At 32.1% G+C, this 18,718-nt stretch overlaps 2 protein-coding genes and 1 non-coding gene across 3 annotated transcripts; 1 reads left to right on the top strand and 2 right to left on the bottom strand.

The window, feature by feature from the left end:
* Positions 1–3,632: 3,632 nt before the first annotated feature.
* TRNAA-UGC (transfer RNA alanine (anticodon UGC)) lies at positions 3,633–3,705 on the bottom strand. The gene has a single exon. It is a non-coding gene; the product is annotated as a tRNA-Ala (tRNA).
* Positions 3,706–5,691: 1,986 nt separating this feature from the next.
* LOC142629464 (14-3-3-like protein GF14 iota) lies at positions 5,692–9,300 on the top strand. Its single transcript, XM_075803457.1, has 7 exons — positions 5,692–5,863; positions 6,985–7,291; positions 7,718–7,805; positions 7,920–8,029; positions 8,124–8,272; positions 8,752–8,798; positions 8,887–9,300. The coding sequence occupies exons 1-7, from the start codon at positions 5,791–5,793 to the stop codon at positions 8,890–8,892; spliced, it is 780 nt and encodes a 259-aa protein (XP_075659572.1). The 5' UTR covers positions 5,692–5,790; the 3' UTR covers positions 8,893–9,300.
* Positions 9,301–11,243: 1,943 nt separating this feature from the next.
* LOC142627403 (uncharacterized) lies at positions 11,244–14,621 on the bottom strand. Its single transcript, XM_075801257.1, has 5 exons — positions 14,241–14,621; positions 14,065–14,137; positions 12,358–12,409; positions 12,169–12,238; positions 11,244–11,542 (listed from the first exon to the last, which is right to left on the bottom strand). The coding sequence occupies exons 1-5, from the start codon at positions 14,358–14,360 to the stop codon at positions 11,456–11,458; spliced, it is 402 nt and encodes a 133-aa protein (XP_075657372.1). The 5' UTR covers positions 14,361–14,621; the 3' UTR covers positions 11,244–11,455.
* Between the last annotated feature and the right edge of the window lie 4,097 nt (positions 14,622–18,718).

The raw sequence follows: 18,718 nt of genomic DNA, 5'->3' as shown, positions 1-18,718 counted from the left end.
ACCTTCAAAAGAATAATACATGGTATAGTCATTGAAATCTGCTAAACATATTCAAATATTGCAAAAACTAACACAATTCAGATGTTGAAACTTCTAAAATGACAAAAAAGATATAAAATTAAAGAATAAGTTATTGAAATAATTCAAAAAATATATGACTGTTCAAAAGAAAAATATAAGAAAAAGAAAAAAAGTACATGAACCCATAAAGCAATAAGTTTTAAATTTTAACGGGTCTAAACTTTAAATGATGAAAAACATCATATACAGTCACAGACGTAGAGTTTGGTGGTCATGTACAAAAATAAATTTTTAAAAAATACATGAAAAACCATTAAAAAATGTATATATATATATATATATATATTTTTATATTTTAAAGTAGAGGAGAAGAAAATAACAGAAGAAAAGCTCATACCTCTACTCGGCTTAAAAAAAAATATTGGGGCTTGCATTATTAGAGCTATTTAAATTTGCAGAGAAATTCCCAAAATCTAATGTCAATGCACAAACTCGCCATAAATGAATCATAAAAAAATTATACCTATTTCTTAGTTTTTCCTAAACCTTCAAATACCCGTGAAATCCCTAATGAAACCCAATAAAAATTATTGTCTAAAACTTCCTTTCGAATTTGTAATTTATTTATAAATCAAAGGCTCACAAAGCAGTGCCTACACAAAAACCTTTAAGAAAAAAAAAATCCAAATTTACAAAGGGAAGGAAACCACATTAAAATTGCAATAATATAACAACAAAAACCACTATCAAAAATTGAATAGGGAAATTTTAGGGCAACACTCACTTAGATGTGTGGAAACCGGAGAGGGACCTTCCCATTGATCCAGGATGGTTTGCTCTTGAAGAGGTATCGTGAGGCAGCTTAGAGAGAAGAAGGCTTTCAGAAGAGAGTGAGAGAGAAATGGAGAGAGGAGCGTATAGAGAGAAAAAGATATATGTAATTTGAAGATAAATTACCAATGTTTGAGTTTGAGTTTAAATTGGATTTATTAGAGAGATAGAGTTTCACTCATTGTTAAATTTAGACTTTGGCTGTTGATGTCAAAGATTAGTTTTTCTCGAGTTGAAGTTGATATTATTAATTAAAAAAAGTTAAATAATTTTGTTTTAGAAAAATAATTTTGATAATAATGAGGCAAGTACTAGAATGGTCAATAAAAAGTCAAAATCTTTGATATATATATATATATATATATATTGAAACACTAAATGAAATGTTAGTACTTCATACACTAAAACCAATATTAAATTTTAGGAATTGAAAAAAAAAAAGAAAAAAAAAAAAGAAGAAGCAAAAACTAACTATACTCACATCTTGATTTTGTGGGTTCAAGTCTTTGTACTCATACAAAATCCAGTTACCATTTTGTTTAGATGACGATTTCTTGTTGTTTTCGTAGCGAAATCTACTTTTCTCAATCCCTTTTAATGGACTCTTGCAGAGTTTATCCTTGCTCCATGAACCTGAACCTACTCTTCGGTCAAAGCGGGTGCCATTGTCATAAGTTTTGAGCTTTGTAAAGAAATAGAGTTGTTTAACAACAGGATCTCCTGCAGAAAACATGTCCCAGATTTCCCAAGGTTCTTTCTTACCATACAAGTCACAGTCTTTGACTGGGTTGAAGGGAATTGGTTTTCCCATGTTCTTTTTCCGTAGGTAACTAGTGACTAGCTCCTCGTCCGTAGGGTCGAACCTGTAACCTATTATCATGTTCACCATAGTTTATAATAATAATAATAATAAATATTCTTGTGTATGTCTCGCGGTTAAAAATTCACACCGGCACACTATTTTTCTCCTCTATAACACTTTCTTCTCTTCTTGTTTCTCTTTTTTAACGTAGCTTTCTTCTTATGCGCCACCACTGCTTGCTTTTATAACGAAGTGTGTCGCCACACTTTCATGCGGCACCACATGACTAATACTATAGTATTTCCAATTTCTATTTGGAATAGGAGACTTCATTCAAGGGCATCCACCACGTTAAATGGGCTGGACCCACTACATCTTTCTCTCTATAATGAATGAGTCTCTCTCTATCAGCCATAGATGAATGTGGGTGGGAGAATTTGGGCTGGGCTGAGAGTATTTGGGCCTGTTAAGGCCCATTCCATTTATGTTTTTCTTTTTTGGGAAAACCAAAGTTCCGTTTTAGGGGTCATTTTGGTTTTATAATAATAATAATAATAATAATAATCATAGTGTATAACCATTTCATTTGAAATCCACATTTGGACCGAAATTCACCGAAATGACAAAAATGCTTTAGAATTTGTGCCAAGGTGGAATAAGGAGGTTCCAAGTACTAGTTTTATAATTGGTACGAAATATTTTGGTTGTTCCTACTAGAATGAAACAAAACGAAATTCAAAACATTGAGGAGAACTTGTTTCATTTTCTTTAAAAAGGCTGGTCATTTCATTTTCTTTAATTACTTTTAAAAAGAAAAAACATGTAATTAATTAAGTTTTGTATGTCAATGATACTACTTATTCTTCTTATAACAAGACCTACGTTAGTAATAGTAATACTACTTGAGTTTGAATCCACTTTTGTCATTTATTGTAATAAGATGGTGTATTACTATTGTTTTGGACAACAAAATTAGAGAATGAAAATATCAAATATTGTGGGTTTCTAATCCAACTTAACCCTAATAGTAAGGATTTCAAAATTTTTGAGTTAAGGGTGATTTTGGGTTCACATTTTTTAGTCCAATAGGTCTAGAATGGGTTTGGATTTATGATTCTAGTTAATTTAATTAGTAAAATTGTTCTCAAATAAAAAATTTAAGATTTGAATCTCGCTTGTACAAAATATTTATTCATGCCTTGACTTAATGAAAAAGATTAATTATATTGGAGTTGCTAAAATTTTATCTATCTACAAAATAACAGTATGATTTATATAACAAAATTGAGTTTACCTCATCACTTTCTCTCACAAATAATCATGCTTTCTACTTCAGCTAACTTTCCTCTCAAAATTTACCTATTGGTCTTTAACCCTTCCTCTCCTTTCCACATCTTCGCAATAACAAGATGTCCATCACTCTTTCTAAAGATCCGGGTCCATTCACTTGCCTCTTTCTACCTCAAAGAGCTTCATTCTTCATCCATGGCACATGCTTAGAAGTTAATCTTTGTTTCTGTAGCTAGCAAGACCATTCTAGATTTCAACGTCTAAATTCTAATACTCAGAATTGACATGCACCCTCTCTTGTGCATTCCTTAAAACTCTGCATAGATTAGTCTTTTGACTCTTGTGCAATCATCTAGTCGTTTTACATACACACCACATCCTTTTGATCAAGAGCCTCTAGTTGAAACTTGAGAGACCCAATCATTCATTTTCTCTGGTCTAATCTTTTGACAGCCTCATAAGTCATCACACTGGTAAGTCTAGAAAATGGTCAGCTTTAGATTGTCAACAGCATCGAATTCCTTCAATCAAAACTTGGAAACAGGGTAGCAGTGAGAGAAGAGAAACAATCAAACCTTGATCATATCTTGGTAACAGGGTAACAGTGAGAGAAAAGAACTAAAATAATATGTTGAAAAGAATCAAAAGTTGATTCAAAATTAACTATAAAAAGATGTTCACAGGAATTTGGAGATGCAGGGGATCGAACCCTGTACCTCTCGCATGCAAAGCGAGCGCTCTACCATTTGAGCTACATCCCCATTTGCGATTGAGCAGGAGATATTCATTATATGTTAGTTTTAACGATACTACTCTATTTTCTTAATTGTTTATAGAAACTACAATAAGGGAATCATATCCAAGTGGTGAACATTGCAGATCGATTCATAAAATTTTATTGCAAAATGTAAGTATGATTGCATTTCTCATTAGAAAATGGTACTTAAGCAATCACATAGCATTTTATATAGCATCACAATCTTTGTAGGAGGGAGCAACATTGGACTTAATTAATGAAGGATGCCAATGCTACTGATCCCTACTTAACAAGGCAATTAGTATCTTGTAGAACTGTAGCAGAAGAGGTGTAAATGGAATCACTCATAGTTTTGTATATCCCACTAGATGAATCAATTGCTTAATATGAATGTTTTAAATTTTAATTGATAAAAACATATTGAGAAACATAACGGGTTGCAAAAACAATGCAATTTGATATATCATATATGGAGGATAGTCAAAGAAATTCATGACAACATGAGACTAAGAAACATGTCATATCACCACAAATTAAATGACTTGGAACTCTCTGGACAAGACGTCCAAACATATGACTACAGGCTCAATCCTATAGCTCAAACATCATGGCCCAAGAGCTTGGGATGAGCAAGGTAACCTCACCAATCATGCTTATAACGGCAATAGCAACAAAAGTAAAAAACCATCAAGGCCACGATTGACATCAAAGAATGTGCATCTCTAATGAGCCTATAAATCCAAGATCCCCAAGGCTAAGAAAAGTATAGTGCATGAGGCCTGCTAAAGCTAATTCTTGGTGAGATCATCACTGACATAGGCATCAAAGTGATTTGGTAAATGCCACCCATTTGCCATTTGAATCTTTGTTTTTAATTATCCAACTAACATGTTGGACATCTAACCTTTTTTTTTTTGTTGATAAGATCGGCCATCTAACCATTGGTTCATCATCTTGCCATACCAATGCCCCCAAGCCAAATCTTTATTTTTGTAGGTATCCCATTTACATGTCTATAATGAGTTATGCCTCCTAAAATTAACCACAAGAGACTCAAATATATGATTAATTAATGTTCATTATACACCATTGTTTACTGACATGTATCCAAACTTGTCATCAAACTTATATACACGTATCATGAGGTTAAATGTTTTCCTTTTCAACAAGCACAACAGATGTCAAATTTGTTAAGACATTTTATAGTCTTTTACTAAAAGGCGAATCAAAACTTATGTATGTGTATCATTTCATTGAATGTTTTCCTTTTCAACGAGAACAAAAAATGGTCAAAATATCTCATAACTTAAGTAAAATTTCTAGCATAAATTTGTTAAAGACATTTTACAGTTTCTTACTAGAAGGTGAATCAAAACGATTGCAATGAATAACTAATCCAAAACGAAGTACCAATAAATAGTTGTTCAATAGTATCTCAACATTAACATTTCATAAATAAAAATTCCCGAGAAATTAGATACTTTGAACTAATTTTGAGAGACCTTGGTTTTTTAATCAACAAAACATGAGTTCAAATTCCCACCTTCACTTATATTAAACACATAAAAAAAACATTTTTAAAAAAACAAATTTTAAATCAGTGTTACCGAAAAAACCTTTCGGACAGAAGGGATTGAACAAATTCAACCCAAAAAACAAGGTACCAAAAAAACAAAGAAAAATACTACGTTCACAACAAATCATAAGCGGGTAAGTTATTATTAGTTCTAACTCAAACCTACAACTTAAATTACATCTCTTACTTGTCCGTAACAGTTAATAACAACGCGCCACTTAAAATTTGTTACGAAAGTATTGCGAAAAAACAAAAACAAAAACAAAAACAAAAGAAGAAGAAAAACAAAGTTGGTTGAGTTCCCCAAAATGAAAAAAACTCTCACGAATCGCGCGGGGGGATCGAGTTCCTTATTTTCAAATCCCACATCAGCACTCAAACCAACGGTCCAGATCTGGTCTTCCCTGGCCTCTCTCTCTCTCTCTCTATATATATATATAAACCCTTCTCTCTCTCTCTCTCATTTGTTATTTTTTCAATTTTTGCTAATTTTTTTTTGTGAAAAAAAAAAAAATGTCGACGGAGAAGGAGAGAGAGACACAGGTTTACTTGGCCAAACTCGCCGAACAAGCCGAGCGTTACGAAGGTTTTGTCCGGATCGATCTTTTTGTTTGGTTTTTTAAGGATTTGTTGATGTTTTGAATGTTTGAATGTTTGTTGTTTACATTACATTAATTAATGTTTGATTTGTTGTGTTGATCTGAGATTCAATTTGAAATGTTCATTAATGTTGTTGTTATTATTATTGGATTTGTTATTATATTTGGTGGTTTTTGTGTAAATAAATCTTAAGAGAAATTTATAATGTATGTAAAATTTTGATTAGTCTGTGAGGATTCATAGTTGTCTGTAAAAATTTTGGGACTCGGGCTTTGTTGTTGTTGTTGTTGAAGAAATGGAAGATATTAGGAAATCTATTTATTTGAAATGGAATGAAGAAATTTGATTGAAATGTACTTTTGATCTGTTTCATTTGGAATGAGTTTGATTTCATTTCTGTTCCTAAAATTTAAAAAAGGTTCCATTTTTGGCTTTGAACAATTAAAAAAAGGTATCGACGGCTATTTTTCTGTTAGATTTGTGTCAGGCCATGTTGTAAGATTGATAGCTTTTAGATTTTTTAGGGACGAAATTGAAACTTTTAAAATTTGGAAGTTGAAAAATCTAATTTGAACCGAATTTTAGGATCAAAAAAGTTTATTTTAGGTGAAAAAGAGATGAAAAGAGCAATTTTTTTATAAAAAAAAAAAAATCTTTTAAAGAAAGGAAACCCATTTTTAAGCATATGAAGGCATTTTAGGAACCCACTTGTTTCAATGCTTTCTGCCCCGTTTGGTATTTAACATGTTTTCAGTTTTTAAACAATATTACATATATTTCCACACACTTTTTCACTCACACGTATTTCAAAAAAATGCAAACAACATTACTAGAGCAGTCATATGCCAAAAGTTTATTTGTTTGGGTCTTAATAAGTGAATAGCTTCTGTTAGGATAGTATGTTTGCCTGAGTTTTGGATTATTGGTACATTGCAAGATTGAGTACTGTGTTCATCACTGTACTAATATTAAAAGAACATGTGAGAAAAGCTATGTGTATTCAATTAAAAAGGAAAGTCTTATATAAAATGTATATCAGAAACTATTTTCCGGTTATATTATAGAAGTTATTTCTATCTAAAATCTTGTATTTGATTGATGACCCAGAAATGGTCGAGTGTATGAAAAAGGTTGCAAGACTTGATCTTGAGCTGACTGTCGAGGAGAGGAACCTCCTCTCTGTAGGATACAAAAATGTCATTGGCGCTAGGAGAGCTTCTTGGCGCATCATGTCTTCAATTGAGCAGAAGGAGGAGTCTAAGGGAAATGACAACAATGTTAAACTTATTAAGGGTTACCGCCAGAAGGTTGAGGAGGAACTCTGCAAGATTTGCAATGACATTCTTAGTATCATTGACAAGCACCTGATCCCCTCATCCTCTTCAGGAGAGGCCACGGTTTTTTACTACAAAATGTGAGTCATGTACTCATTTAGGGTAGATCCCATCATTTTGCCGCTTATGTGATCAAAGCAACTCCTGTGGCAGTCCGTGCAATTCATTACTTTTAGTGAATATAGTTATATGTATATCTGATATTTTTATATTGAATATATTCCAAAGGATAAAAAACAAGAGAATAATTATGCTTGGATATGATTATAAGTTACTTTTTCTGCTTCCCATACTAGTGGTGCACATGTAATGGTGCAGACTCTGTATATTCTATCCCCTGGCCCAGCCTAAAAGTGGTCAAAGATGTGGCTGTGACTCTGAGTTATGGGATTAATTTCATATAATTTCTGGTTTATTTCTATTTATGCATATTTATGTTTTGATTATACTTATTACTTTGGGAAATATTATACTTCTTTGGTTTGATGTGTTATGCTTGACTTCAGGAAAGGTGACTATTATCGGTATCTTGCTGAGTTTAAGACTGAACAGGACAGGAAAGAGGCAGCTGAGCAGTCATTGAAGGGATACGAGGCATGTTTATTTGACATATCTTGCATATCCACCAATATTCAATCAATGCATGTTCATGTATCATTCTTTACTTTTGACATTACTTGATGTGCCCTCCTGCCATCTCTTTGTTAGGCTGCTTCGGCCACTGCAAACACAGATCTTCCATCAACCCACCCAATCCGTCTTGGCCTTGCTCTCAATTTTTCTGTCTTCTACTATGAGATAATGAACTCACCTGAGAGGTATTGAGCTATTTACCTTGTTATCATGCTTAGGAATTTTAAATCATATTCATGCTAGCCTGTCTTGATTTAACGTTGTCACTGGAACTTTCAGGGCCTGCCATTTGGCTAAACAAGCTTTTGATGAGGCAATTGCAGAGCTGGACACCTTGAGTGAGGAGTCATACAAGGACAGCACCCTGATAATGCAGTTGTTGAGAGACAACCTCACTCTCTGGACCTCTGATTTGCCTGAAGATGGAGGTATTATGGACCTAGTGGATAGATGTCAGATGATTTAGTTTATTGAATTGTTATAAAATGATGATCTATAAGCTAAAACCTTTAGGTGCTTGCTGCACAGAAAGTGCACACTTTGTGTGATGTCTACTTGATTGGTCACTCTATTTGTCTCTTGGCGTTGGTAACAATAATTGTCTCATGCATAGGATATATACATCCTCCCTCTCATAGTGCGTAGGTCTCACATCCCGTCACAATGGACCCACATGCTGTGAGATGGAGGATTCCTATATTCGATGCATGAGACACTTTTCTTGTTAGTAAGAGGGAACAGTATGCATCTCCTTCTAAACCTTCCTGTTTGGAATTTTTTTAAAAGCATTTTAGGCTAATACTCCCCATTTGATAGAATACTGAAGTATATGTTCAATTTTAGCTTATATGTTTACCGGAAACATATTTCTGAAAGTTGATACTCAAACATAAGTGCTGTCATGCAGGTGAAGACAACTTCAAAGGAGATGAGTCCAAACCTGCCGAAGCGGAGGTAAGTGATTGCATGATTCTTCTTTACTTTATCTAAATAATGATTACCTTTGCTATTACTAAAAAATCTAGCTTAAACTATTCTGCAGCACTGATGGGGCTACCTGAGAGACCCCTGCAAATAGCAGTTGGATATCAGAGTGCTTTGTGAAAGTGTTTTCTTCAGCTTTTCTCACAAGGGAAATTGGACTGCGCAAATGTGGACATATTATAATTTTATTGATCTTTTTGGGTCCAACCAAAGCCAGAAGATCAATCAGTTGTATGCCCCTTTTATTTCTTAGATTTAATTTTTTTCTTCCATTATTTTGCATTTCGCTTAATGTTAATTAACTGAGATTTGTTATTTAAGCAATGGATGATTTTACCTTTTTCTTTAACATCTTTTGCTGGTATGAGGTTTGTTGTAATGCCGGATTAGACTTTGTAGATTGAAAACTGTTGGATCGGAAACCTGATCCACCTCTTTGCATATGGTTTATTAATTTCTTTTGCTTGTTGAAGATTGATTTATAATTTGCTTCTAGACTGGACGTGTAGCTTTCTCATATGGAACACATTTTAATTTTCATCTAACTTTCAATATGGCTGAATATAAACCCACTTATTTTTATTTTTATTTATTAATCTCCTATTTGCATCGTTTTCCAAAACACGAACTATATTCAAAATATTGAACATGTATTTTAGAGAAAATTATCTTATATGCAAATATGCAATTGATATCTCACAACACGTGAGACTACACGGTAGTACTCACTAGTGGATGTCATACATAGTGAGATATTGATTACATGCAATTTATGCATAAGATTCTACTTGTTTATTAAGGGATCTAAAAAAATAATCATGGTTTGTTCATCAATATTTGGTCCCCTTTTTTATTTTTTTGGGATAAACTGGAAATTTATTTATATTTATAAAAGTTAACACAACATAGGAGGGGCAACTCCATAGAGGCGAAATTCCCTGAAACTTTATCGAATAGGAGCTTTGACTTTATATGGGAACAAGCAAGACCAACGTTAAAAAATAACTTTCTTGTGTTTTGGATAAAACTTAAGTATAGTTGCCAAGGTGTTTTACCTTAAATGCCTTGATTCAATTCAACCACATGGTTGCATTAATCAATTACAAAAGTATTTCTTCCCCTGATAATACTTAAATTCAACCATATAGTTTATTGACCAATATAGAGTTAAAGTGATTGAATTTAATTGGAAAATAATAGAGTTTCGTGGTTAAATCTAATTGGGGAGAACATAGTGGTCATATCTAGTGTATAAAACTACTACTTTTGCGAGGTTTAAGAGAGGATATAAAAGGCAATTTTATCCTCATTTTGTTTTGGGAGAACTTAATACAACACATAAGAACTTGTACCTAAATTTCATCATTGGTGAATATATTTCTAAACAATATATTAGATATCGTTAGTGTTTCTTATTGAGTTACCATGTATACTGAAATTGCATTATCTTTAGTGCACTAGACACGACATGGGCACGGCATGTGGTAAAAAAATGGCATGTGTTGAGCATGTGTCTCATCCAATGCACTGAAACCCTTGTTAAAGCCCTTGATGGAAGCTTTTAACGTTCCAGATTTAGGTCTAGGAATTTAAATTCTTGCTTTTCTTTCTCTTTTTAATTTTGAATATATTTGAGAGAGAAAAAAAAAATTAGGGAATACAAAAATTGGAGTATAGAATTTCAAAGAAGCTCGTATCATAATTTCAAAGGAATGAATGTTTAAGACCAGAAGGAAATTGGGAACATTCAGCAAAACAAAGAAGGAAATTGGGAACCTATCTTGATGAGATGGAGAATATGGAGCTGTCTTCACAATTCTCACACACGAAAATAGGGACTAATCTTGTGAACTTCACCATTGCCATTAGTTTAAACATGGAAAATAACGATCCTTATGGGGTTGGTCTTCACAATTCACACACACGAAAATAGGGACTAATCTTGTGAACTTCACCATTGCCATTAGTTTAAACATGGAAGATAACGATCCTTATGGGGTTGGTAAGAAAATAATTTGGGCAGCTCATGCTAAAGTTGAATGATAAATGACTCATTGAAGGGAATTTCCAACCAAATGATAGTTTCTAAGCCCTCATTATGTCAAACTGATTGGTAAACTAAACCCACCTCTATTCAAACGAAGCTGCAACTTTTGTTTCCAAAGCATCAACAAAAGATCTAAGTCTGCAGTGACTTGTTTAGAATTAGTTGACTTGACACAAGGAACAGATACTCTTGCCTCATTACATGCTGGTTCAACCCTTTCTACAAGAAAATCATTATCTGAATAGAAAACTCGTCACTTGCAAAATTTTGGCTACTCGCCACGGCTCTGCATCAATCATAGTTTCAACTCGACAGAGAGGAAACCCATATAAGAGACAACTACAAGAACTATATCAACACGCTAACCCTTTTGAAGATTTTAAAGCAACATCGATTGCTCATCAAGTTTGCACCTAAACATTATGAGTTAGATTAAGATAAAAGACAGACAAAACTGCCACTGTACAATCTACCACAAGAAAGAAGAAAAAGGAAATAGGTGCAACGGATACAGCCATCATACATCAGAGGCTGAACAAACAAGTTTAAACAAAACATGTATATATACCAAAATTGTGAGTTACGACTCTTCCTTGATGAAATAACTTTGAGGCAAGCAAAAATCTTCCTCATGGTTCAGGAGTTCCACATCTTCATCATCTGGTTTCTGAAATTTAAAAGAACAGAAAAGAGAAAGATCAACATATAAATTAATGGAACAGCTCTTGAAACAAAAAATCAAATAGATGGGGGGAGGGGGATTTTCTAGAATGCATATTTGCAATTAAGAAATTCATGTTTCCAAATCTATGCGTGTAATTTATTCTTCAAATTCATTCTTGCTCTTTATCCTTTGATAGTAACCTCCAACAAAGAGCTTTGCATGTCTGTCAGCTACATTTACTTTCATATCTTCTCACCTAGTGTCTAATTATTCTAGCACTTCATTTAAGTATGCCTACATCTTCACCTGAGCTACACTTTATTTTATGAACACCACGTTGGTCATCAAGCATTGCAATGCATAAAAGCATGGTTACCAAAATACCATTAAACCAAAAGATAACTAGGTATTTTAATATTTGCAACATGTGAACTACAAAATTTGATTGAGTGACAAATAGTTACTAATTTACATGGGGTTTAGAAAGTTAAGAGAAAAAGGAAAATGGGAAGGATGATTCGAAAAAGAGAGGTCCATTGATTTTCTTTTTGTGTATAAAAACGAGTTCATAGCAATTGATGGTAGTATGGGAGAGGAAAAAGATAAGTATCATTTAAACTAATAAATACCAGCAATTCTAAGTTGTAGAACCGATCCAGCAACTGCAGGACCTCATCTGAAGAAAACTGTCGATCAAAGCTGTGACAAGAACTTAAATATTTTAAGAGCATGTACCAGAAAATGAATGTTCGCAAAAATCTGTGCTCCAAAACCATGGTATAGTTCTGAACAAAAGAGATTTTTGAGACAAAAGAAACCTTTTCCGAAGAAATTCCATCAAACCAAAGAGGACAAAGTGACGATGTATCCCTGCATCGAAACAATTTGTTGAGTGCTCATTCATTGCTAGATAAACTAATAAGACAAGAACACAAATGGAAGTTGATGTACCTTAATTTTCTTAATAATAACAAGTGCATTAAATGATAGAGGAATTTTTTTCTTGACAATATGAAAGTTATTACAGTACCCCTTAAATTGACCTAAGCCATCAGATTCTATATGTACCAGGCTGTACTAACAATTGGTAGGCTCATATAGGAAATTTAATTCAACAAAAATAAAAAATGGATACAAATACTCAAGATTTTCTGCCAAAACCAGACCATATATGAGTTCATTGGGAGTCATTAATCAGCTCTTTGCTATTTCATCATTGTCAATTAATAAAATAAAAAAACTGCTGCCCAAGTATGGAGAAAAATACACTGATTGAACCTTTGCTATAATATAAAACCTTCAATGTCATATATCAAACAATATAAGTTGCTTTCAAACATGCCATATTGCCATGCTTCCTTCAATTCATAAATTGATAATCTGCTTAATTCTTTTTTGGGTTAAAGTAGAACATCACAGAAATCTTCAATACATGGTGACAGCAACACTTAACCAAGGAGAGCAGATAACCTCATTCCTGCATTCCTCTGAGGAATTGTATCATAACATAGCCCTCATTCAGTGTTTTTTCTATGCCAATTGTTGCATACATACAAACAAAGTTGCATTTCAAAACCGTCTTCATGGAAATGTTCAAGTTGGTTATAGTTTGAACTGGAAAGCATTGATGCTATAACTTAGAAACAAAAGAACAAAGTTAGATACAGTTCTTTAGATGCTATACCTTAAATTTCCCAATTAAATTATTTCATGTGATTTCATTGGCCATATGATTTTGCTTGGATTGTCACCAAACCATTCATTGGCAAAAAAAAAAAGAAAAAAAACAACAACACAAACACAAACAAGAAGCTGATGCTCTTACATTCTCATCCAAAGTTCATTAAACCCTTCAAACTATCTTTCAAGTATGACATATCAAATGTTTCATTCGTGTCAAATCATAACCTAAACCTTCGCATTACACACCAAACACAAATAGCAATCAAAGAAAACTGTCTCACACTCACACACACCCGCGAAACACAAATTGGACCTTCATGTTTCAAATTCAATGACACAGCTTTCCATTGGGACATAATTTGATGGTTCACATAATATTCTTAAAATTTTTAAAGAAACTCTTAAATTTTTAATTTTTCACTAAACTACAAATCACACCCTCTAATTTTGACCTATATGTAATTCAACCCTTCAAATTTCTTTTTTTTTTTTCATTCCAGTCTTTTAACTTTAATCAATTTTCAATCTAGCCCTTTCTGTCTACTACGAAAGGACTAAATTGCAAAAGAATTAAAGCTAGAGGACTAAATTGAAAATTTAAATAATATATATGAAATTTAAATAATTGAAATTCTAAATTAGCTTCTTTTTTTTTTTGTGTGCGCAATATATTGCTTAAAAAATATTTTTTACTTTCTTATTTCTTCAGAATAAGAAATTCAACACCAATTCACCAACACACATAAATTAAAAAAAAAAAAAACCCAGATAAAGAAACATAGAAAATTTATAAATTTAAATTAAAAATTAAAAAATAGGAAAAAATAGGAAAATAAACCTGCCTTGCAGTTTAAAAGGTGGGTAAATTTCGAGAGCTTCCAACAGCCTAAGCTCCAATTCCACCTGTGATTGCTCCTAAAAAAAAATTCACCATTCAATCACCAAAAAAAAAAACAATATTTAGAGAGAGAAAGAGTTTTAGAGAGAGAGAGAGAGAGAGAGAAAGGAATTGATATACCTTGGGGAGAGAAGAAGCAGAGGAAGGTGGAGCTTTGCAAGGAGAGTGTACGGACATTCCGTCTTGTTCTTCTTCTCCTCCTCTTCCTTTCCCTCCTCCACCGCTCTCAATTTCTTTCATTCTTTTTTATTGTTAATTTAATTAATTAATTAATTTATTTGTATTTCACACACAAACAGAGAATAGAAAAGAAAAAATAAAAAGAAAAAAAAGCACTGTCTGTTTTGATTTTGTGGTGTTGTTGTTGTTGCAGTAAATTTTGTAAAAAGTGTTTCCAGTGTTTTTCTTTTTCTGGGATCAATTTTTGTTTTTTAGGGTTTTTGGGGTCTGATTCAGAGCAAAGCTAGAAGGGTTAGTAGGTAACTGCCATTGGGGAGTTTTGTTGGGCCAGCCCAGATTTTGTGATAGAGGTGTTGGAGTGGGCCTAAACCATTCATTTCCAATCCAATATATTTTTTTTGGGATAACAAGGCCCAAGGGGGATAAGGATGAGGATAAGTTCGGTGTTTTGTTCCTGTCCCTTCTTTGGGGCAGGGTACCTTGGGAAACGCGTTACCATTTTATCGAGTTCAGTGCATAGAAGATCTAATGAAATGGTTTTAGGGTAGTGGTGGAGAGAGAGAGAGAGAGAGAGAGAGAGAGTATTATAGGGATGGCAAGAGAAGGTTTAATTATATATTTCGTAGTCAACTTTTGTTCTGTGTTTTAGAATTATTTATTTTTTTCATTTTTTGTTACCTAAAAAATCTCTTTCTTCCTTTGCTGTTATTAAAATTACTGAGACTTTGTTAAAAAATCTTAACTCAATCTAAGAAAGAGTTAATGGCAATGGCATTTTTTATACAACTTAAAAGTATAATGATTAATTTTGAATCATTTCAAAGGACAACCATTTTGAAACATAGCAAAGTAATTATAAATAAAATAAAATTATAAATTGTTTATGCATTAAAATATATATATATATATATATATATATACACATAAAAAAAATATGTATTCTAAAAAAAATTATATATAAATACTTTAAATAAATACACAAACACACACACACACATATATATATATATATAGAGAGAGAGAGAGAGAGAGAGAGAGAGAGAGAGTTGGGGGACAACATTGGGCAAGACAAGGTAGAATGAGCAAAACCCATCCCTATCCCGTTGATCCCTCTTTTGGGCAATATGATTTTATCTCTCTTTTATTTATTGTTTGAATTAAAAAAAGAGAGAGAGTAAAGTTATGCCATTTGACTCATTACCAGTGTGGCCGATACCGTACCGGTACACTTCTATATTGTACCGAAAAAATACCGCCGTACTCATGCGGCCATACCGGCCAATTTGCAATACCTAGGTACAGAAAAAAGTTTTTTTTTTTTTTTGTAATTTTTGAATTTTTGTAAAGGCATAATGGTAACTTATTTACATTAACTTCTTAGTATTATTTGTTTTCTTAGTATGCAATGAACAACTAAGCTTTCTATTTTTTATATTGTTTTTTTTTCTTTTATTTGATACTAAAGTCTAAAACTATGAATAATTTGTTTTGAATTGAGGTAATATTTTATAATAAACTTTTATATTTACTATAATATAAGTGAAATATTATATGTTTATAAACATGGTTCTAGAGATTTTGGTATGTATGTGTGTGTGTGTGTGTGTGTGTATATATATATATATATATAATAGCGGTAAACCCGAAACGGTACACCGGTATTGACCGGTATCCGAAATATATCGTACCGGTGGCCAAACCGGTACAGCCTCCGATACGGTATTGACTTCCTTGCTCATTACACATTACTTAGAATCTCTTCAATTAGCTTGCCACCTCACCACACTCTAACTTTATATCAAAGTATTACTACTAATTCTTATATATATACATAAATAAAAAAGCATATCTACTAATTAATTGACATTTTTTAATAGGATGAATGCATTTGATTGAGTCTCCTTGGACTCAAGATGTACTTTTTTTTGGTTAATAAAAAAAATGGATTTTTTTTTTTTGGAGATAAAAGATAGGAAAAAAACCTGACTTTTGATTGGTCTTATAGTATTTTGAAATATAAGCTTTTGAGTTTTGAGGTCTCATAAAAGCTTTTGATTTTAAATTCTATTATATACTAAATCCTCCATTTGAATCTTGCAAAGTGATATTTTCTTAAAATGCCACAATCATAATAATTACTTATTACTAATTATTATAATTATTAAATTTTTTACATATATACTAATAAACGCCACAAACATAATAAATACTTATTAATATTTACCATTCTTACCAAATTTCATATTTAGACTAATAAATTCTTATTGATAATTACAATAATTATCAAATTCATATTTAGACAACAAATAAAAAGGAGAGAAAATCGTATTATGCTAAAAATTCTCATACATTGTATAGGGTGCTGATTAGTTATAATCAAAGTTAGAGCCTCTTTGGAAAATATCAATCTTATATATGAATGTTTCAACTAGTTAGAGGCGGCAGTTTTGTATTAGAGTGTGGGAGATTTCCATGTTTTACGAAGGAAGAGTAGTCTTTGAACCAAGCATTAGATTTACAGACTCCAATTAAGCCCCTTGCAAACCAAAACAAAAAGAAAAAAAAAATCTTACAATTGTTTTCAAGTATACATCCTTTTCTTGGCTAGTTATAGGTAGCAATAGAAATGAAGTCCATGATAGCGACAATCACAACTAGCACAGTTTTCTTATCACTTTCTCATTTATGGCCTCCAAAGTTGAAACCTCTCATCATCTCATTAATGCAAATGTTTGTGTAATAACGACAGGAATGATGACAAATTGACAATGACCACGAGGGCATGCAGGGCAGTTCCTGAAATGTTTTTATTAGTGTATCTGGATGGACTTGTTTACCATTTTTTTTTCTTCAGATTTTTTATTACAATTTTTTCTTTTTTGAATTTTAGTTCAATTTTTTTTTAGTTTTTTTTTTTTAATTATGAATACTGTTTCGAACATTGTTTCAGTTTATTTAGTAGAACCAAAAGTTTCGGCACTGATGTACCGTTTCAAGGTGTTTCGAGATTTCTAAAGAAATTAAAAATAATATATATTTATATTTTCTTATACAATATAAAATTATTAATCCAAATAAGTAAATCTCAAATAAAACAAATCATTTTTTTTTGACACTCAAATCATTTAAATATTACATAACAATTACTGTTTTAGAATATTAAAGCATATATGTAATTAAATAATGAAAAACAACAACAAAAAATAGTACAATAAGAATGTATATATGTATATCATATTGAGTAGAGGCAAGACTCAATAAATAAGTTTGAAATCAAACTCTTTTGTTAGCTTTTTGAGTTTTGTCATTTCCAAAGCTTTGTCACGTGGGTGGAGTCAGCAAGCTAAAAGTCTAAAAGGCAAACTAAAGAAAAAAATTGACAAAACAAAAATTAGAGTAAAAAAAGAAAGAAGAGACAAACTAGCAAAGTGTCTGAGACGAAGCAAAGAAGAAGAAAAGGAAGAAGAAGAAGAAGAAGAAGAAGGGGCGACCTTTGCGATGACTAGATTTATTTTTTAGGCATTCGATACAGGTAATGATATGCTGTGTTGACAAGTTTGTCAATTTAGGGATTTTTCTTTTTTTCTTCTAAAAATTGGTACCGGCCGAGATGTAACAAATAATCCACCAAAATTTAATTTTGAGAAATGATATTTTTACAATATTTTTATAATATTTTTACAACAAATCTTAAGTGATAGGTTGTTACTCATTGTTATTATTGTTACAAAAAATTGATTTTAGTGTTAGGTTTAAATTTAAATTAATAACAACTAATCACCTGTGATTTGTTTTATTGTAAAGATGTTGTGGACATAACATCTCTTTTTAATTTTATTGGTATAAAAAAATTTTAAGAGTGTTCTTAATTTTTTTTTTAAAGGTTTTGCTAGTTTTTTTAAAGGTAGATAAATAAATAAATTTTTTTAATTATATATATATACTTTTTTTTTTTTCAGGTCATGGTGGCCCTCTATGTGGCGCCGCCAGCATGCTAATGACGCTAGCTGACAATGCCAACACCATTGCCATCCATTGCATGCGTCAAGCATCACAGGCCCTTTTATTATTACTATAATAATACTGTAAAGGCTTTCTAAACCCTTACAATAAAATATTGTGATCTAATTAACTGAATAACTAACCTTCAAAAGTTGTAACCAACACTTGGAATTGTCAGCATGGGCCAACATATTTTCCTCAACCCAATCTCCAACTAAGGTTCAATTCATATCTTCTAATATCTATTTTCCTAGCAGTTGTTGATTAGTTCTGCTACCTGGCTTATATAGCATTTCAAGTAAATATTTAACAGAAGGGCTTTGGCTTGTGTGATAGGTTCTCTAGAAAGCATGGACCAAAACTTGTACAGGTATGAGTATGCACGACGACACGAATAATTTCTAAAAAATTATAAC

The sequence above is a fragment of the Castanea sativa genome, chromosome 3 (assembly GCF_040712315.1).
Source record: "Castanea sativa cultivar Marrone di Chiusa Pesio chromosome 3, ASM4071231v1".
Taxonomy (NCBI): Eukaryota; Viridiplantae; Streptophyta; class Magnoliopsida; order Fagales; family Fagaceae; genus Castanea; species Castanea sativa.
The sequence above is the reverse complement of the archived record's forward strand: the minus strand, read 5'-3'. Positions and strand labels throughout refer to the sequence as shown.